We start from the raw sequence: 20,716 nt of genomic DNA on the forward strand, positions 1-20,716 counted from the left end.
ACTGGGGAGCCCAGCAGGCCCCAGGAGGGAGAACTTGGGAGTCCAGCAGGCCCTGGCTGTCTCTGCTCCACAGGTAGCCTCTCCTCTCCCAGCCATCTCATCTCCGGGTTCTGATGACCCTGCTCCAAACCTTGCAACTCGAGGCTGATAAAGCCAAGGTGTCAGCCAGGACACTGCACTCCCCCTCACTTCACAATGGGCCTTTTTTTTTTTTCTTTGAGACAGGGTCTTGCTGCAGTGCAGCGGCACAGTCAGAGTTCACTGAAGCCTCCACCTCCCAGGCTCAAGCCGTCCTCCTGCCTCAGACTCCCCAGTACTTGAGACGACAGGCATGCACCACCATCACTGGCTAATTTTTGTAGACTGTGTAGAGATGGGGTCTTACTGTGTTGCCCAGGCTGGCCTCAAACCCCCGAATTCAAGCTCTCTGCCGCCTCAGCCTCAGCAGTTGCTGGGATGATAGGTATGAACCATTGCACCCGGCACCTGGCCCTGACAGTGTCCTTGTGAGCCCTCCTCAAACCACGCTACGTGATGACACCCGTTTCCCAGGACGGGGACAGAGCCCTGGGAAGCCTGGGTTGAGGAGTGGGAACCACAGAAGGCTCGTGAGCAGCAGAGGACCATGAACAGATTTGTGTTTGGGAGAAAATGGGGCTGGAAGTGGAGGTGGGGTTGGGAGGAAGGAGGGAGACATAGCCAGAGGCGGGGGCTGCTGTGGCCAAGTCGGGGTGGGGACAGAAGAGAATGAACCCAGGAGGCTGGCTCCACCTAACAGCCTGCCAAGGGCCCTGGGCGGCTCCTGCCACCCACAGGAGTGCAGAGCCCAAGGTGGTTCCAGGCTTCCACGGGGCAGCGTGGCCAGCGCCCGCCTCTGCTGCACCCACGGGGGTTGCTCGTGCTGCCAAGACCTGGCCTTGGATGGGCAGAGGGGCCCGTCCTAGGGGCAGTCTTCCCCCAGACTGCCTCCCTGAGACCCCACAGCTGGTCCCACTCCCCGTCCCCACCCCACCCCACCCACTCTCTTGGGGTCTCGTCTGGTGGGAGGAAACGGCTTCCCCGGGGCCCTGGGCCAGCGGCTGCTTCTGGGGACCCCATGGCTGCTGGTCGCCTCTGGCCCCTTCCCTTCCCAGGAGGCCTTCCGGGTCCCTCCACAGACCCCCACATCCCGCCCCAGGGCACCCCTGCTGATGGGGCTGGGCTGGGACGAGGCTCGGCCCGCTGGGGTCTGTCAGCCTCCACGACGGCCTGGCCGCAGTTTCCCTCACTGTGGGGCTAACAACACCTCCCCCTGCCCGTGGGGGCTGCTTCGCCTTGGCCCCGTCTTCCCCACACCCGCTCTGCCAGGCAGACAGATCCCTCCCGCCCTCCTCGTCCTGCCCCGGGTGAGTTTCCTGAGCAAGGTCACTGGAGTAGCTGCAGCCCAGAGCCAATAAAACCCAGTGATGCGCGCAGGCCGGGAAGCCGCCCCGCCCAGGATGTTTGCTCCGCGCCGCGCCCCCACCCCCACCCCCACCCCCACCGGGTCCTCGGTGGCCTGCAAGGGGTCTCGGCTCTGCGGCCCCTGACACCCACAGGCCCCCACTGCCCCAGGAGGTGAGGATGTAGGGGCCCAGGGCCCATGTTCCTTCCAGACACTCACCTGACCCCCCACCCGGCCTTTCATGCTGGTGCCCTGGGGGCATCCAGGCCTTGTCCTCTTCCCCCTGGCTCTGCCCAGCCTGGTCCATGGGCTGCCTGGGACCTCCACAGACATGTTCAGCCCTCTCAGCCCACTGAGGCCATCAGACCCCGGGGCCTTGTCCTCCCACGTGCTCCAAGCAGGAACCAGCCAGGTGCCACTGCCCCCTTCTCCAGGCCTGGCCAGCGGCTGCCTCTGCCCTGTGAGCACCCCTGTGGCCCCGGCTCTGGGCCCGGCCGCTGCGCGTTCTCCTGGACGACTCACAGCCTCCGCACACGCCCTGTGTGTGCCTCTTCCCGCCTCTCATCCAGTCTCCTCTCTCAAGCTGGAGTGAGCGCAGCTTCCTCCTTCCCTAGGGTAGCATGGGGGCAGAACTTGGGGGGCCTGGATCTGCTCCTCTCTCTGAATTGACCCCCACAGCTAACCCCCCTGTGCCCCTTTGCCTCTGAGCCTTCCCATAGGCTGTTCCCTCTGCCTGGAATGCTCTTCCGGCTCTACCTTGATCCCACAACCCAGCCCCATGCTGGTGCCCTGCAGGTGCGTCTGTCCGAGGGAGACACGTGTTCAGGGCTCAGCCAGTGCAGGGGGTCAAGGGCAGTCAGTCCCAGGCCCAGCTGTGGGGCCGTCGTCACCAGCCCACCGTCCCCAGAGGGTTAGCGTGGCGGGGTCCTGGGGGAGGTCAAGGGAAGAGGAGGCCGTGCGCGGCGGGTCTGGTTTGTGGGGAGGGTGTGCACCTGACGGTGACAAGGCTATGACCAAAGGCACAGACGTGGGCTGCGCGTGGCCGGGACTAGACTGGGGAGCTCGGCAGGGCCGTGAGGCTGGGGCCTGGGACGGACAGGGACCGGGGTCCTGGGGGCTTCAGGCTGGGCGAGGCGGGGAGCAGGGTGGCCTGAGGCTTGCGGCCGGGTCGAATGGGCTGGGGGCCAAGGGCGTCTTCACCCGGGAGTGAGGGCGCTGGCGCCTCTGTCTGCCCCGCATGGCTGCCGGCCCTGCAGGGAGAGCGCCCGGCGTCAAATCAATTGGAGAAATTGATCTCGGCAGGGATTTCCGAGCCATCTGCTCGGTCCCCAAAGCCTTCTGAGAGGATGAACATGGCACCCAAATCCCTGGGGAGGCAGGTCGAGGGGGGTGCTGCGGTGTGAATGGGCCTCGGCTTCCCCCAGTGCACCCTGGATGCATCCCTCTTTGGTGACTCAAGAGGCAGAGCTTTGTGGACCCCCTGCAGAAGCCCACTCTGCCCGCCCAGAGCTGTGGAGAAGCCGTGAGGGGCACATCCAGTCTAAGACCCCAGGCAGCTTCCATGGATTTTCACCCTGTTCACTAGCTCCACGCCTCCCACTTCCTGCTGGGCATTTGGCCGCCCCCATCCTGGCCTCGTCTGGCTCAGAGGGGCTGGGCCGGGGGCGGGTCCTGTGTTGGGCCTCAGGGAAGCCCAGGCTCCACTCACTCTGGTCTGCGCTGGCTGAACTCGGCTCCAGGGACAATATTTGCTCGGGGAAAGAATCAAACATTTATCCTCACATTTATTCAGGGGAGCAGTTGTCAAACACGCGTGTCCTCACTGCTCGGATGTTTCCCAGGCCTGGCCTCAGCCTGGGCCTTTCTCCTGCCAGGATCTGTGCCCACTCAGCCCCTCCCTGTGCCATCCGGGAGGATGAGGCCCTGCTCTGGGCAGACGGTGGGAACACGGGTCGGGGCCAGTGCCGGGCAGGGCAGAGGGGTCCCTGGGGCCGAGAGATGCCGCACCCTGGTCCTTCTCCTTCCAGCCTCAGAGCGAGGCCAAGGTGCCCCAGATACCCCAGCAAGGCTCTCTGGGCCCAGGTTCTGGGCCTGGGGCGCCAGGAAAAGCTGGTGTTCGGGGTGGGGGAGGTGGGACAATTCTAGGTGGGGGGCGGCGGGATTCCCAGGGCCTGCTATTTTGGTCACTCGCGCGGCCGCCGCCTCTCAGCAGTGCTGTCTGTTCTGGCCTGGGGAGCAGCTCCCCGCTGTGCCTGGATGACCGTCCTCTGCTCCTGTCCCCGCTCCCTCTGCTGGGCCAGAGCCCCTGCCCCAAAGCAGAAGAGACGGCCACAGGTTCCCCATCCCCACCAGTCCCTGACCCTCAGATCATCCTCCAGCAGGAGCACCTCACCCTAGTGCCCCCAGGCACACCCCACACTGGAACCCTCCAGACAGAGCCAATCTCAGCACAGCACAGCCACCTGCGCCCCCAGCAGCCTGGAGGGCCGGAGCCTCCACCCCAACCTCAGCCCCTGGCTCTCCTCAGCACCAGCCACCTCCCCACCTCGCCCCTGGCTGGGCCAGCGCCCAAGCCCCCCGGCTCCCCTCTCTGAGACAGCAACTGCCGCCTGCAGCGTCCCGTGGGGGGTGTCGGGCAGCAGGGTGGGGCCCCCAGGACAGGCGTGACCCTGGCTGACCGGGGGCCGCCCAGCCACACTCCCCTTACACCTGCGTCCCCAGAGTCCACACAGCGCAGGGCAAGCGAGGGACTGGGGCCCTGGCCAGGGACTCCGGGGACCTGAGTCAAGCGCTTTCGGGTGTCTTTAATTTAGCAGAGCAGCCTTGGACGTGGACCCGGTGGCTCAGAGCTGACCTGAGGGCACACACAGCTGGCGGGTCGTGCAGGTCAGCCCCGCAGTCAGGAAGACCCTCTCGCCTGGCCGGCCTTCTGGAAAAGTCGCTCTCCAGAGGGAAGGCCGGCATGGGCTGGGGCCGGACGGAGGGTGAGGCGGCCCTGAGCACTTGCACCGCACGGCGATCCCCCCACCAGCCTGGCCACCTCCCCCACCTCCCGGGAGCCCCCACTGTGTGGCAGACGGCTAGAGGGGGTGGTCAGTCACTGTGGGGCGCCTTCTGCCCTGTGTCCACCCCAGCCTGGCTTCAGCCAGCTCTGTCCTCACACCACTGCCGGGGAGCATCCTGACTGGCAGGTCACGGGTGGGGGTCACCGCAGTGCAAACCCTGCTCCTGGGGGTGACACGGGGCGGCCCACCCCCGGCCTGGGCTCTCACAGCTTGCTGGTCTGCATAAGCCCGTTGGCTTCGGCGCGGTGCGCGGGCGGCGTGGCCTCCTGCTGCTGCCGGCTCCTGTCTGGCCGCGGCTCCGTGGCATCAGCGTCCTTGGCGCCAGAGCCCTTGCGGAGGCACAGAACCTTCTGGAAGCTCTGGCGGAAGTTGTCAGAGAGGAAGCCATAGAGGACGGGGTTGGCGCAGCTGTTGGCGTAGGAGAGGATGACCACGAAGAAGTAGAGGCCGGCGGAGGCGGGCTCCTGGGGCAGCGCCACGGCCAGGTTGACGATGTTGACGGTGAAGAAGGGCAGCCAACATCCCGCAAACACCAGCACCACCACCAACACCATGCGCGTCACCTTCCGCTCCGAGCGCCGCCGCACACAGCCCACACGCACGCCCGCCGCCCTCACCTTCACCACGATGAGCAGGTAGCACAGGCTGATGACCAGCAGTGGCGCGAAGAAGCCCAGCACGGCCGTGTAGATGATGAAGATGGCGCCCCACAGCCCCACGGGCTCTGGCCAGCTAGCGTTGCAGGTACCGCCCTCCTGCACGTCGGCGAACACCAGGAGCGGCAGCGACATGCACAGAGACAGGGCCCAGGCCGCGGCGCTCGCCAGCTTGGCCACACGTGGGCGGCGCCAGCGGGCGGAGCTCAGCGGGTGCACCACCGCCAGGTAGCGGTCCACGCTCATGACTGTCAGGCAGAAGACACTGGTGAACTGGTTGACGCCGTCCAGCGTCATGACCAGGCGGCACAGGACGGGGCCGAAGGGCCAGAAGGACGCGGCGTTCTGCGTGGCCAGGAAAGGCAGCCCCAGCATGTACAGGACGTCGGCCACCGCCAGGTTGAGGATGTAAATGTTGGTGACGGTCTTCATCTTGGCGAAGCGTAGCACCACGTAGATGACCAGTGTGTTCCCGCCCAGCCCAGCCGCGCACACCAGCAGGTACAGCACGGGCACCAGCACCGCCCGGGCCCCTGCCGAGGGTGCCGGCCCCACCAGCGTCCTGTTGTCACCGCCTCCGGAGGCAGCCCCCGGGGAGGAGGCGTTCCAGCTGGGCGTGGAGGCTGGGAACAGGGGCTCCATGGTGGCAGCCCGGGGGCGCGTCGGGCTCTGCAAGAGAAGCAGGGAGTATGCCAGGGTGGTGAGTCCCTGAACCGGCACATGCAGGCATTCCTTCCTCCTGGGCCCCAGCCCCGCCTGCCAGGCGGCGCGGGATCACCGGGTAAACACGATTAGTCATGTTCAGCTCGGCCGGGAATCACATTAAGCAAATTGTTTGGAAAATAAGCCAGGAGAGGAAGGAGCGGCGGGGAGGTGGCCCCGGGAGCCCAGACGGACGGCTGCTGTCGATACGGCGACGGCTGCCCTGTGGCCGCCCCTGCACCCAGATGGCGCCTGGCCTGGCCACAGCATCCTGGAGTCTGAGGCCAGCACCTGCGTTTCCCGAAGCCCTCAGAGCCTGCCCTGCAGTGCTGCTGCCCTCGTTTTCCAGGTAAGGGGCCGAGGCCCAGGGTGCAGCACCTCCCGGGACACACAGGGAGAGGTGGCAGTGGAGAGAGACGGGGCCAGTGGTCGGCCCCTGTCCGCCTGGGATGAATGGCGCCTGGCTAGGACGACCCGAGAAGCGGCTGGACGTGGTGTCGCCACCACAGCCTAGAGGGGCTTTCACCGGGGTGCATGCTGCCCATCGGCCCCTGGACCTCTCTCCAGGCCAGCGCAGGCACCGTCACCCCCACAGCAATGACAGACATCTGTAAACCCAGGGGAGGGCACAGCACAGGGCCAGGCAGACACCGCCCCTCCCCATGGGGCGGCTGCAGAGAAGCAAACACACAAACCACACAGAGCGGTCACACGGAGCCCCAGGAGTCGCACAGGGCGAAGGAGGGGGGACTGGGGGCGGGGGCTGCACACCCTGCAGCCCCGACGAGAAGCCGCGGTGGGGGGTGTCGGCGGGTCAGAGGCACAGCGTGTGGGGGCTCCAGCCACCTGACACTGCCCAGTCCCATCGGAGCTTTGAGCCCCTCCCAGGCCCTGGAACTCCCAACCGTGGCCCAGAGAGAGAACAGGGGAGACTTGAGGGAGGGGAGGCTTCAGCCGGGGCTTCCATGGAGAAGGGTGGGCTGGGAATGGTGACGTCTGTGGGTTCAAGGCCATGGGCACGTGTGTACCTCGTACATTGTTTTTGTATTTTTCTGCGTGTTTGAAATCATTCATAAAAATGATACTCCGGCTGGGTGCGGTGGCTCAAGCCTGTCATCCTGGAGCTGTGGGAGGCCGAGGCGGGTGGATCACCTGAGGTCAGGAGCTCGAGACCAGCCTGAGCAACATGGTGAGACCCCGTCTCTACAAAAAGTACAAAAATTAGCCAAGTGTGGTGGCGGGCGCCACTGAGGAGGCTGAGTCGGGAGGATCATTTGAGCCCAGGAGGTTGAGGCTGCAGTGAGCTGTGACTGCACCACTGCACGCCAGCCTGGGTGACTGAGCAAGACCCTGTGTCAAAAAGATCAAGGCCTCCCCTGACGAGTGGGGCGGAGGAAGGCCGGACGTTCGGGTTGACCCTGGAGCTGTGTGACCCTGGGGGTGGCCAGCAGAGAATCAAAGTGCCCCCAGGATCCAGACCGGGAACAAGCCCCTCCCTGGGGGACCCCAGCCTGAGCAGGGGTGGAGCCGGCCATGGTGACCCCAGTGTGTGGTGACCCCAGCATGTGCTGTCTGGAGCCCTGGGCCTGCTCAGCTGACCAGCCCTTACCCCCGAGGCACCTCAGAGCACAGGACGACCCCAGCAGCTGCCAGGAAACGCCACAGTCCTGGCTGGGGGCTGCGGGGCTGGGGGGCTGGGCCAAGGCCACTGAAATGTGGTAGACAAGGACGGGAGAGCTGGGGATGGGGGAGCCCAGAACACAAGGCTGACAACACAAAGAGAAAGCCCTCTGTCCCCAACAAACCTAGAAATCAACATCCCTAAGCTCACGTGGCTCAAACACACTAAGAAATACGACTCAGAAAATCAGCAGGGCCAGTGGACCCGTGGATCCATCTGAGGGAGATAAAAATAACAAGCAAACAGGTACGCTTAGGCTATGTTTAAATATGTGCAGGATCCACAGAGACGGCATGGATAAAATGTTAGGAAATACATTTGGCTTCTGTCTAAGAAGTAAAATGAACAGGCATCTATTTTTAAAAATTACAAATCCTGGATTTAAAAAATACAATCATTTAAGTGGAAAAAAACACTACAAAAGTGGTCAGAACCAACTCCAGTGTGGACAGCGCTGAAGAGAGAATCGGTGAATGGGAAGAGGGTTGAAACGTTCACTGGAGCAGGGTGCTGGCAGAAGGTCCGGAGAGGGCTCTGTGGGATCGGCAAGGGGAGAGCCTGGCTGGGCTCCCCCAGAACTGGTGACAGGATCCCGTCTGGGAGCACACCTGTCCCAAGCAGCATAAAGGAAGGAAAGAGCATCCCCATCAAGCTGTGGCATCTGGGCAGGGACACCAGCCAGAGAGACATGACCGATTCCCACAGGGAGGAGCCAGAGCACAGCAGAGTCCTCAGCAGGAGTGGAGCAGTGGCCTCCATGCAGACCCCTGGGGTTGGAGAAGAGGGGAGGTGGGGAGGGAAAGAGAAAGACAGGGTGGGGGGGAGAGAGAGAGGAGAGAGAGGGAGGGGGAGGGGGAGGGGAGGAGAGAGGGAGGGAGAGGGAGAGGGAGAGGGAGAGAGAAAGACACGGTGCAGGGAGACAGAGGGAGAAGGAGAGGGAAGGGGAGGCGGGGAGGGAGAGAGAAAGACAGTGTGGGGGGGAGAGAGAGAGGAGGGAGAGGGAGGGGGAGGGGGAGGGGAGGAGAGAGGGAGAGAAGGAGGGGGAGGGGAGGAGAGACGGGGGAGAGGGAGGGGGAGGTGGGGAGGGAGAGAGAAAGACAGGGTTGGGGGAGAGAGAGGGAGGGAGAGGGAGTGGGGGAGAGAGAGAGACAGGGTAGGGGGAGAGAGGGAGGGAGGGAGAGGGAGAAGGAGGGAGAGGGGCCTGTGGCTCTCCACTCCCCAGGGACCAGCACAGAAATCCAACACGCCATGTTTGTGGCTCCCTCTGGCTGCCTGTGGAGCGTGCATTCCAGAAGGACAGTGGTCTGGAGACAGCCCACGGGCTGCGTGGGAGTCCAGGTGGATGGGATGGCGGCCCAGGTGCAGACGCCTCTGAGCTGCAGCTCTCCCTGGGGAGGCACTTTTGGCCCATTCCTCTGTACCAAGGAGGCCAGGTGGAGGGGACAGAGGAGCCACTGATGGTGGGGTGGGGAGAGGGCGGCTGTCGGGCTCCGGTCCATCTCCAACACAGGCCCTGGGTCCCCAGCACATGTGGTTCCCAAATGCCTGTTTTTTTGTTTTTGAGATGGGGTCTTGCTCTGTTGCTCAAGCTGGACTGCAGTGGTGCTGTGATCACAGCTCACTGCAGCCTCGACCTGTGCTCAAGTGATCCTCCTGCCTCAGCCTCCCAAGCAGCTAAAATCAAACCCCTGTCTTTGCAGCTTCACAGCTTCAGAGGAGCCTCAGGGTTCCTCCAAGGCCACTCCCGTGCCCAGAGCCCAGCGAGGGGCTCCACAGGCTGCCAGGTCCCCGGCTCTACGGCCCCCAGTGCTCCACCTCCGGAGTTAGACTTCAGAGCAGCAAAGGACAAAAATAGACTATTACTGCTGTACCTAACTCTTGGATCGTAATTCTGCAAGAGCCATTATTTGGAAGCAGTCATCTTCTGAGTCATAAAATTATGCACTCACGGGGAAATGGTCCTGGTGGCCCTGTCCCTTGTGGGTGGGGGGATTCACTGGAGGGGGAGCCAGCATTAGGAGCTTTCTGATCCCGAACCCTCGGCCACGAAGGGATCTGCTCAGCCTGACACGGCACTGGGAGAGACCCCGGCCCCTGCCCACTCGCCACATGGGCTGCGTGGTCTGGGGTAAGTCACGGGCTTCACTGAGCCCAGCTTCTGGGATAGGCAACTCCTGCAAACTGTAGGGTCGCTGAGCAGATGAAACTGAGTGAGCTTCTGTGTGCAGGGTGCCCCGTGCATCCACTCCCACCAGCATCCATCCCTCCCGTCTCCCGCCCCCACCCCACAACTCACCGTCTGCAGATGCCCTGTGTGCCAGGGTCAGCCCAGAAGCCACAGGGGACCCAGATGGCCCCAGTCTGCCCACCGCACTGCTCCCAGCCTCACCTCCCCACGATGGGGGCCACAGCGGGGCTGGCATACACTGGGCACTCAATGATTGCTCCCACAAGCTGCCCTAAGCAGCCCAGCGTTTCCGCAGCATCCAGGAGGCCGCTGGGCTCCTCAGAGAACGGGGCAGTCTTCACAGGGGCCTGGGACCAGAGGCGGGGCCTCAGCACCAAGTCCTCCATGACTGGGTGGAGGTCTAGCCTGCACCCTGCCAACCCCTTCCAGGCTAGCCCAGCACGAGGTCGGGGAGCCAGCTCCTTCCCGGGGGGCAGCAATGCAGCTGCAGCTTGGAGGGGCTGCGGAACCTGCTGCTTGGGAAGGCAGCGGCTCACACAGCTGGGGCCCACACCCCACCCTGGAGAGGCTGCAGACCCACCCAGGCTCCTCCAATGTGTGCTGGGCGGGGGCAAACGTCAGGGGACACCCTAGCTAAGACTACAGGCCCCAACCCCTCCAACGGCCCCCGAGCCAGGCCTGTGCTCCCAGAACAAGCGTTCTGACCTGTTTCCTCTGTCGGAAGGGTGGGCTGGTGGCAGGCCACTGCCCCCTTGGGGTCCAGCTCTGTGAGTGCAGCCAATGGCACCCCCGCCTGTCCCCCATATACACGCCATCTGTCCCTGCGGCAGCCTGCGGCCAGGGCACATACCCTCCCCAGGAGAGGGAAACTGAGGCAGGTGTGGGCCAGCCTGGAGCAGCAGGGGTCCTGCGTGCTCCGCGAATGCTTCTCAGGGCACCCTCCACACCAGGCACCTCCTGGGAGCCCCGCTGGGTCTCGCCCTGGAAATCAAAGCCAGGCCCCTGTCCTTGGTGCTATCGACCAGTTTCTGCCCAGGAGGCTCTGGCAGTCCCCACCCACATCGCCCAGAATCACTCCCTTCAGAAAGGGCTCAGCCTCGCTGGAAGAATCCCCAACTTCTGTCACCATGCACGCTGCTCTCTCGCCCTTGAGGGGGCCCCAGGCGGGCTGGCAGGCCGGGGACAGCGGGTCGGGCACGTGGGTGGGTCTGGGGTGGGGGAGGAGGGCCAAGGGCACACACCCCAGTGGCACGTTCTCTATTCTGGGGAGGGTGAAGACGCCAGGAGGATTCCAGGTACACGTGGTGCCTTGGACAGGAGGGGGCTCTGTTCGCAGCTGGAAGGGTGGCACCCCAGCCTCCCCAGTCTTGGGTTTCAGGGAACCCATCTGTGGGTGCCAGGCACGGGGCTCCTGGGTGCTGGCCTCTGCCTGCTGCCTTCCAGGAGCTCAGGGACCCAGCTGGGCGCAAGCACCAGTTGCCTCCCCCCCCCCGTACCCAAATTGCGGGTCCTCCCCTCGCTGGGTGCCATGGGCACCCTGGGACCCTCCTTCCGTGGCCCAGTGGTTCTCTGTGGCCTGAGTGCCACTCCCAGCCCCCAGCCCCAGGCTCCGAGCCCTCCCCAGCCCTACCCACCCTCCTCCAGCTCCAGGGGCCAGCCCCGCTGTGGTCCCTGTCGTGGGGAGGAGAGGCCGGGAGCGGCGCGGTGGGCAGAGTGGGGCCATCTGGGTCCCCTGTGGCTTCTGGGCTGACCCTGGCACACGGGGCGCCTGCAGATGGTGAGCTGTGGGGTGGGGGAAGGAGATGGGAGTGGATGGAGCGGGAAGGGAGGGACCCCGGCGGCGGCAGGAGAGCCCCGCGGGTGTGCGGAGGGTGCGTGGGGGACAGTGCGTGCAGCGGGCTGGGGGCGCACGGCGGGATCCCGGGCCAGGGCTGCGCACACAGGGTGAGACCCCCAGCGGGGATAACAGCCGAGGGCAGGGGGTGTCCGCGCGGGAGGGGGACAGGGGCGGGCGGCACTCACCTAGGCGGCGGCGCCCTCTGGCCAGGGAGCCCCGATGTCCGCGCGGCGCTGGCTCCGGGCTCTCTCGGGCGCCGGCTGGGAGGGGGCGGGGCGGGGCGGGGGCGGGGGCGGGGCCAGGGTCTGGTGGGGGCGGGGCAGGGCCTCTTCACCTGCTCGACTCCCGGGTCCCACGTCTGGCCTCCGGGAACCCTCGCGCACTCGCCCACAGCCCTGGTCCCACTGGCAGTGACCCCATGATCGCCTGTGCCTGTACCCTATTTTCTGCGGTAGACCCCAGCTTGGGGTGTGGGTCCTGCCGCCAGCAGGAGGCCAGGGGGTCCCTTGTCGAGAGTCTGAAGAGGGTGGAGGGTCCTTGTTCAAGGGGAGAGGGTCAGGGGCTCTGCAGACGTCTCTGAGGGGTGGGCTGGGGTTGTGGAGAGACGTGGGTGTGTGGAGGCTGGCGGGGACGGCAGGCAGCCCCAGCGAGAGGGGGTCCGTGGTCGTGCGATTTCCACCACACTCCATTCGGGTTTTATCCATGCCTTATTTGTGGATCCTACACATATTTAAACATAGACTATCTGCTAAGTTATTTTTATTTCCCCTGAAATGAATCCATGGGTACATCTTAGTCCCTCACCTAAGGCGGGGTTCTCAAGCAGGCAGCACAGTTACCTGGGTCCTCAAAGCAGATTCCTGGGCCTTGAGCTGGGCCCCCGACTCCCCAGGCAGTGAGGGCCTGGGAATCTGCATCCCTGACAAGCTCCCGGGATGCTGATCCCCGGGCCGCCGTGAGCGCGCTAGCTGTAACAATCGGGATTGAGTGCCTCCTCCCGCTGAGTTCGGAGGCTAGAGATCACCGGACATTTTCCCACCAGGAGGTCCCCCAGCCCCCTCCCCTGCCCCTTCGCTGACCCAGGGAGCCCCGCCACTGGCTGAATGAAGTGAGGCAGCCCCAGGTGACAGCAGAACCTGGAAGGCCCTGGGCGCCTCCCTGAGGGGACATGGGAGCAGCCGCCTGCCGTCTGTTCACAGGTGGAGTGGGCTCCCGCTGGCGCCAGCAGCTCCCTTGAAGGCCGGGTACCGGGACCATGTTCTCTCTTTTAAGCGTTTCGGTGTTTCTACATGTTCTACAAGGAGCATGTATTACGTTTATCATCGAGCAAGAGTGCTTAGAGGACCACGGCACCTGGCCCCAAGGTCCCCTCCCCTCTTGCCCAGCCTGTGGCCATGGCCAGGCCCTCAGGGGAGGCTGCAGGCTGGTCCCAGGGCCCCTGCCCAGAACCCGCCCCATACGCCTTTCCATCCTCTCTGGAGGTACCTGGGCTGTATCCCTCCCACCCTCCCACAGCAGTGGCTTCCCAAGGCAGATCCTCTGAGAACCCCTTCGTGACCCTTAACTCCTCCCCCATCTCCATCTGCTGCCCCTCCCCTCAGCCTCTGCCCGCGATCCTCGGGGTTCTCGCCTCAGCCCCCGGCTGTGTTCCTCCAGCTCCCACTGCCTCGCACCTGGGCCCCCATCCGTCATGTTCTGGGGCTCCCTGAGAAGCCTCTGGGGTCCCACTGTTCTGGAATCACTGGGCACCCGAGGGGTGCAGGGTCCGGTGTGAGAATCAGGGCCCAGCAACCCAGTGGGAGCTCAGCCCTGCGGGTGGGCGGGCACTGGATTTACTCACCTCCCCAACATCAAGCCAGGACTCCCCCCACCTCCAAGCACCTGGGCCCTCCTGGGGGCCTGATGGCCAGAGAGGGGACCTGTCGGCCCCACACTGCCCCTCCCCACATCGGCCACCCTGAGTTCTGGGCAGGAGTCCCCTGGCCTCAGTCCCACCCACCCCAGGGGGATCAAATGAAGTCGTGCCCGCCTGGGACGCTGCAGAGGTCACGCCCAGCACCGTGAGGATTAGTGGCTGCTGGGAGTCATGGCAACCGATGGTGGCTGGATGTTCCTCAGAGCCCTCTCCAGGGACCCCACCCTAGCTGTGACCTGTCCCACGGCCCGTGACATCCCCTCTCCTGAGGCCAGCAGCTCCCGGACACAAAGCCCATGCCCCTCCCCCACCAGGCAGAGGCTTGGTCACTGGGCTCAGGCTCCCCTGTAATTATTCAAAAGCAACAGAGGCTGACTCCAGCTCACCTGGAACACCCCAGAGGCCTCTCGTCTCAGTCCCCAGACTGGGCCGGGCCCTGGGGGTGGTGGCCAGGAGGAGTGTGGGGTGCTCTGCCCTGCAGCCAACAGGGCCCTCCCTCTGCTCCTCCGAAGGGCCCCGCTGCCCCCGTCACCCTCTGAGCATCAGGCCTTTGCCCTGGCTGCCCCCCTGCCTGATGCACCCCACCTCCCTTTCTGCAGGTAACTCCCCTGGCAGCTCAAGCAACCCTTCCTCCAGGAAGCCCCAGCCGCCCCACACTTGTTCCATTGACCGCTGCCCCCAACAGCCTGCAGATGCTCACAGGAGGCCACGGGGCCTGGCAGGTCTTAACGTGGCCCACGGGTCTGATCACAGCAGGATTCCAATAAACACGGGTCCATGTGCACCTCCCGGCCCTGGCTGGTGCAGCACAGCCCGCCAGACAGGAGGTCAGAGATCAGCCCCCCACCGGGGCAGCACAGTGGGTCACCAGCCTCCCGACAGGAGAAGAAAGACATTGGCGCAGGCGCTGCAGGCATGTGTCGCCGGGACTGGGCTGGGAGGGTGTCCTGGTGTCTGAGCTCCTCAGGGAGCTACCGCAGAGCGTCCCCAAGAGCACAGGGTGCCCCGAAGTCCTGCGGATTCCAGCCTGGGGACCCGGCAGCAGGGGCTTCCCACCAAGGCGTCCGGAGTGAGGTGCAGGCTGCAGCTGCCAAGGGCAGAGCATGGCCCGGGGTCCAGAGAGAAACAGGGAGACCCTCAAAGGGTTTCAAGGATGGGGCCTTCTACAGGGGCCTGAGTCCCGCCCCTGGGGCCCTGGGGGTGGCTGACCCTCCTGGCCGTAGTCTCGAGCTTCAGTGGGCACTCTGTTAAAATGGGGTAATCATTAAAGTGCAGCTTCTCAGGCTACTCCACCCTTCAGGATGGAAGGCGGGGGCAGCGCTGAGGCCCTCACCCGCACAACTCGCTGGGGTGCCTGCTCTGTCCCCCGGCACCTGGACCAGTGCCCAGTGTGGAGTGACGTCCCATGAGCACCAAATACCTGCCCATTCCCAGCCCCATGTAGAGGCCACTGCTGGGCCTGCACTTGGGGGAAAGTGAGGATGAGGAATTTGAGTGAATATGCCCTGGGAACTTGGCATCTGGAGCTGGTGAAAGACCCCCACACAAGAACCCCACACTCCTGGGGGACCATGGGGACCCCCCTGGTCCCACCTGGGCTAGGGCAGCTCTTTCCTCCGCCAGTGGGTTGTACCACACATTTGAGGCCTCAGGCCTGTGCCAGCATTCTGATAGACCTAGCTGGGGGGCGGGGCCTGCTCACCTGGGCACCTCTGTGCACTCTGATAGGCCCAGCTGGGGGGTGGGGCCTGCTCGCCTGGGCACCTCTGTGCACTCTGATAGGCCCAGCTGGGGGGCGGGGCCTGCTCGCCTGGGCACCTCTGTGCACTCTGATAAGCCCAGCTGGGGGGCGAGGCCTGCTTTCCTTGGGCATCTTCATTTGAAGATGGGGAAACAGGCTCAGAGAGGGTAAAGGGCTTGGCTTGGAGCTGAGTCTCTGGATGCTCAGGCCGGGGCCCACCCAGGACACCCTGCTTTCCACTGAGTGGAGGGGCTCTGCAGGTGTGAGGAGGGAGATCAGGGCAGACGCAGGTACCTGCTGGCCCCTGCCGCAGCCCAGCTGGGACCCGCCTCATCCCAGACAATGAGGCCCTGGGAGTCCCGGCCCAGCCTCAGCTTTGGCTGGGCCCTGGTTCATCCGGGAGGTGCTTCACGCAGTCACCAGGCAGCCCCACTCCTGCCAAAGGCTCCCCATACGGCGAGATTCACTCTCTTCCCGGGGTGTGCCAGGCAGCTCTCAGGGCACTGCTATCTGGGCTGTGGACTCAGCCTGTGCTGGGCAGGGCAGGGGGAAGCAGCAAGGCCATTCACGCAGATGGTACAGCCCCATTACAAGGCCCCCTGCCTGCATGTGGGACACCAGCCCCTCAGCTGGGGCCAACCCTAGCATCTGGTACAGCCATGGGTGCTGACTCAGGCAGCGGGGTGTGAAGGCAGGACCATAGCGGGGGGAGGAGGAAGGGGGCGAGCTTCCAAAATTAACAGCCACATGCCGTGGAGACTGTTAACATCCCACCGCACGGACAGCAGCGGCGTCCACAGAGGGGCCTGGCGAGCCCAGCACTGCTTTAGGGCTGGGGCGCGGGAATGGACGTGCAAAGGTCAGCCCTCATAGCCACATGGACAGCAAGGAGGGTGTCACGGTACGGGTGCCGTGGGACAGGTCACAGCTAGGGTAGGGTCCCTGGAGAGGGGACCGAGGACCGTCCCTGTGGAGTTGCCATGGCTCTCAGCAGCCACTGAGCCTCACAGTGCTGGGCTTGACCTCTGCGGTGTCCCAGGTGGAGACGGGACTCACTGGATCCTCCTGGGGTGGGTGGGACCAAGGCCGGGGGACTCCTGCCCAGAACTCAGTGTGGCTAATGGTGGGAGGGGCATTGCAGGGCTGACAGGCCCCGTCTGTGGCCATCAGTCCTGCAGGAAGTCACTGGAGGAGGGGTCACAGCCAGGATCCAGACGCTGTGTGACGCCAAAGGCCATGGGCATTCCTGTGCAGGAGCAGCCACCAACTCGTCCAGAGACAGAGGGAGCTGGGGGTAGCTGTGCCGAATGCCTATCAGCTCCAGTAGAGATGGCGCCAGTCTCACGAGGCCAGAGAAGAGACCCAGAGCCAGGATCCAGACATGGGGTCCTAGCGGGGGCTACACACAGGGGAGAGGGTCCAGCGGCAGCAGGCGGGGTGGAAGAACTACAACCAGTGCAAAAACCACAACCACTGCAAAACCACAACCATCTCAAAAACCACAACCACTGCAAAACCCACAATCACAGCCACCACAAAACCACAACCACAACCACCACAAAACCCACAATCACAGCCACAACAAAAATCGCAACCACAACAAAAACCGCAACCACCACAAAAACCACAACCACCACAAAAACCACAACCACAGCAAAACCACAACCACCACAAAACCACAACCACCACAAAACCACAACCACTGCAAAACCACAACCACAACCACCCCAAAACCACAACCACCGCAAAACCACAACCACCGCAAAACCACAACCACCCCAAAACCACAACCACCGCAAAATCACAACCACCGCAAAACTACAACCACCCCAAAACCACAACCACCGCAAAACCCACAACCACAGCCACAACAAAAATCGCAACCACAACAAAACCACAACCACAACCACCACAAAACCACAACCACCGCAAAACCACAACCACCCGAAAACCACAACCACCGCAAAACCACAACCACAACCACCGCAAAACCACAACCACAACCACCACAAAACCACAACCACCGCAAAACCACAACCACCGCAAAACCACAACCACCCGAAAACCACAACCACCGCCAAACCACAACCACAACCACCGCAAAACCACAACCACAACCACCGCAAAACTACAACCACCCCAAAACCACAACCACCGCAAAACCCACAACCAAAGCCACAACAAAAATCGCAACCACAACAAAAACCACAACCACCACAAAACCACAACCACCACAAAACCACAACCACAACTACTGCAAAAACCACAACCACAACCCCCGCAAGAAGCACGCCCTTCCTACAGCATTTTCACTTAGCACCCTCCCCCAACAACCTCCACCCGCAGCCTCCATTGAACCCAAAACAAAGGGTCTCAATCCCCAGCATGGCCCGGGTTCCACAGGACCGGCCAGGGCTCAGATGTTTCTCATAGAGAGGACTTGGGTCTCCGGTTGGCTCCTCCCAGATTCCCTCGCTGGGAATCCCAGCCACCTTCAGGTGTGTCTGCCGCAGGGGCACCCCCAGGTGTGCCTCATTACTGCCGTCAGGGGCGTCCACCAGGTGCGGTAGTCTGTCCTTGCACTGCTAGAAAATACCCGCGACCGGGTGCGGTGGCTCACACCTGTAATCCCAGCACTGTGGGAGGCCGAAGCGGGGGGGTGGTGGGGGGGATCATGAGGTCAGGAGTTCCAGACCAACCTGGCCAAAATGGTGAAACCCCCGTCTCTACTAAAAATATAAAAATCAGCCAGGCATGGTGGCACATGACTGTAATCCCAGCTACTCAGGAGGCTGAGGCAGGAGAATCGCTTCAACCCGGGAGCAGAGGGTGCATTGAGCTGAGATCACCCCACTGCACTCCAGCCTGGGCAACAGAGCGAGATGCTGTCCACCCCCGCCTCCACCAAAAAAACAAAAACCCGAGACTGGGTAATTTATAGAGAAAAGCGTTTGAATGGCCCAGGCTTCGTGGCTATGCGGAAAGCACAGCTGCCTCTCCTTCTGGAGAGGCCCCAGGAAGCTTCCAACCGCGGTGTAAGGCGAAGCGGGAGCAGGCGTCTCACACGGCGAGAGCGGGAGCGAGAGAGACAGAGCAGGTGCGGGGCACATTTAAATGGCCACTCACGATCTCGAGGACAGCACCAGGAGGGACGGGGCCAAGCCATTCACGAGAAATCCGCCCCTGCTACCCAGTCACTCCCCACCAGGCCCCACCTCCACACTGCAGACTCCATTTCCATGTAAGGTTTGGGTGGGGACGCAGAGCCGCACCACACCACCACCCAGGAGGATGCCCAGGAGCAGGTGTGCGAGGCGCTCAGGGACAACACGCCCCACGGGGGATGGACGCTCAGGGATGGACACGCCCCACGGGGGATGGGCGCTCAGGGATGGACACGCCCCACGGGGGGATGGACACTCACGGATGGACACGCCCCATGGGGGATGGGCGATCAGGGACGACACGCCCCACGGGGATGGGCGATCAGGGATGGACACGCCCCACGGGGATGGGCGCTCAGGGACCACACGCCCCACGGGGGGACACTGCCTCCAGGAGCCAGGGTGTCTGGGAAGAGGCTGGGAGCAGCGTGGCTGTGGCCCCTCTATCCAGACGTCACAGACCAGGGCTGGTGGGTTCTAGCGGGTGTCCACCTCCACCACCCTGAACCCCAGGTCCTCTTCCAGGGAAACGTGCAGAGGAAATGGCTGGAGAGCGAAGTCCAGGCACAGGGGCCATGAGATCTGGACCCCACGCAGCTGCAGACCCCGACCCCGACCCCGACCCAAACTGCATGCAGCTCTGGACCCCAAGCCAGGCAGACGCCAATCCAGACCCCACGCGGCCGCGGACCCCAACCCAGACAGACTCCGACCCACCCGTGCAGCCCCCAGCCCCAGAAGTCAAACCCCAGCGTCCCCCCAGCGCGGCCTGGGCTCCCTCAGATACAGCAGCCTCCTGAGTTGGCCCCACCTGCAACTCCGGACCAATCAGAGAAGGCCAAATGGGCTCCCCAAGCCCAGCAGGTGGGACCCCCGATCTAGACAGCCCCCCTCCCCGCCCCACGCCAACAGCCACTCTCGGGCTCCGCGTCAAGTCTGCCAAATGCAGGGTGGAGGGGCCGACCCCGCCACGGAAACCAAGCCCAGGAAACAGCCCACCCAGCGTCCGCTCGGGCGGCCCATCTCCATCCGGGCCCGCCGCCGCAGCCGCAGGTTCACGCGCCCTTCCGCGGAGATCTCTCAGGCGCCTCCGGCCCGTCAGAAACCCGGGGTTCCTATGGCAAAGGTCCTGGTGGGAATCGCACCGCCTGCCGTTCCTGTCTCCGCGGTGGATTCGCTGCCCTAAACTTACCCCCGCTCTCATCCCCCACCCCCGGCAGCCTCCGACCCTCCCCCGGCCGGCGCAGCTCAGCCTTTCGCAGACGCGGTGGAGCTGGAATCCGACCACGCGCAGCCTTCTCACCGTGGTGCGCACTTCGGGCCCCCACGCCTTCCCCAGGCTTCCTCACCCATGTCTCTCCAGCGCTGAAGGAAACCCCCCAGTTGCTTCTCCACTCACCCGCTGAAGCACGTCTCGGTTGCCCCCAGCCCCGTGCCCTCCTGAGAACACTGCAGGCCCCAACTGGTCCCCTCCCCGCAACCCCACGGCCCATCCCCGACCTGCACTCACCCTGCGGGGCCGTGGGGCCTCCACCCTTTGGAGGAAGGACGTGTCAAAGCTTGGAGGTGCGCGGCCTGTCTGACCTCCGCCCAAGGCGCACGGCAGGCGGCAAGATCTCAGCCCAGATCAGCGTGGTCCAAAAGGACTTATCGTTAAAAGTGCTGGTCCCAGAACCCAAGGGGAAGACATGCTGGTTCTCTGATGAGCTGGGCCGCCTCCTCCAGGAAGCCTCCTCCTTGGAGCTCTGTAGCCGTCGTGGGCTTGCAAGAGTCAGAGGGCCTGGGCCTCGGCGGCGCCTGGCACTGGGCTGGACAGTGTCCTGCCCCCAAAATTCATGCCCACCCAGAACCTCAGAATGCAACCTTCCTTGGTAATAGGGCTTTGCAAATGTAATTAAGGATCTCGGGACGAGGTCAGCCTGGATTGAGGCTGAGTCCCAAGTCAATCACTGGTGTTCCTCCCTGAAGAGCAGAGCAGAGCAGAATAGGGACAGACGCACAGAGCAGGCCCTGTGAGGACAGAGGAAGGGACTGGAGCATCGGCCACGGCAGGAGTGTGGAGCCCCCAGAACTGGAAGAAGGAGGGATCCTCCCCAGGACCTCCGGAAGGAGGGTGCCGCATGCTGCCCACACCGGGATTTTGGACTTGTGGCATCCGGAACTGGGAGAGAATAAATTTCTGATGTTGTGAGCTTGCGTTACAGCAGCCCCAGGACGCTAAAATAGTTCAGCCCGTGCAGACTCCTCCCTGCCTCCCTCTCTCTCTGTTGTTGTGAGATATTTTTTAGACAGGGTCTCACCTGTCACTGGAGTGCAGTGGCATGATCATACCTCACTGCAGCCT

At 63.7% G+C, this 20,716-nt stretch overlaps 1 protein-coding gene and 1 pseudogene across 1 annotated transcript; one reads left to right on the forward strand and one right to left on the reverse strand.

Moving 5' to 3' along the window:
- Positions 1–3,189: 3,189 nt before the first annotated feature.
- Positions 3,190–11,814, reverse strand: SSTR5 (somatostatin receptor 5). Its single transcript, XM_055242268.1, has 2 exons — positions 11,738–11,814; positions 3,190–5,813 (listed from the first exon to the last, which is right to left on the reverse strand). Exon 2 carries the CDS (start codon positions 5,784–5,786, stop codon positions 4,692–4,694), a length of 1,095 nt encoding a protein of 364 aa, XP_055098243.1. The 5' UTR covers positions 5,787–5,813; positions 11,738–11,814; the 3' UTR covers positions 3,190–4,691.
- A 6,369-nt stretch (positions 11,815–18,183) lies between these two features.
- On the forward strand, positions 18,184–20,075 carry LOC129463052 (basic proline-rich protein-like; annotated as a pseudogene).
- Positions 20,076–20,716: the final 641 nt, after the last annotated feature.

The sequence above is a fragment of the Symphalangus syndactylus genome, chromosome 14 (genome assembly GCF_028878055.3).
Source record: "Symphalangus syndactylus isolate Jambi chromosome 14, NHGRI_mSymSyn1-v2.1_pri, whole genome shotgun sequence".
NCBI lineage: Eukaryota > Metazoa > Chordata > Mammalia > Primates > Hylobatidae > Symphalangus > Symphalangus syndactylus.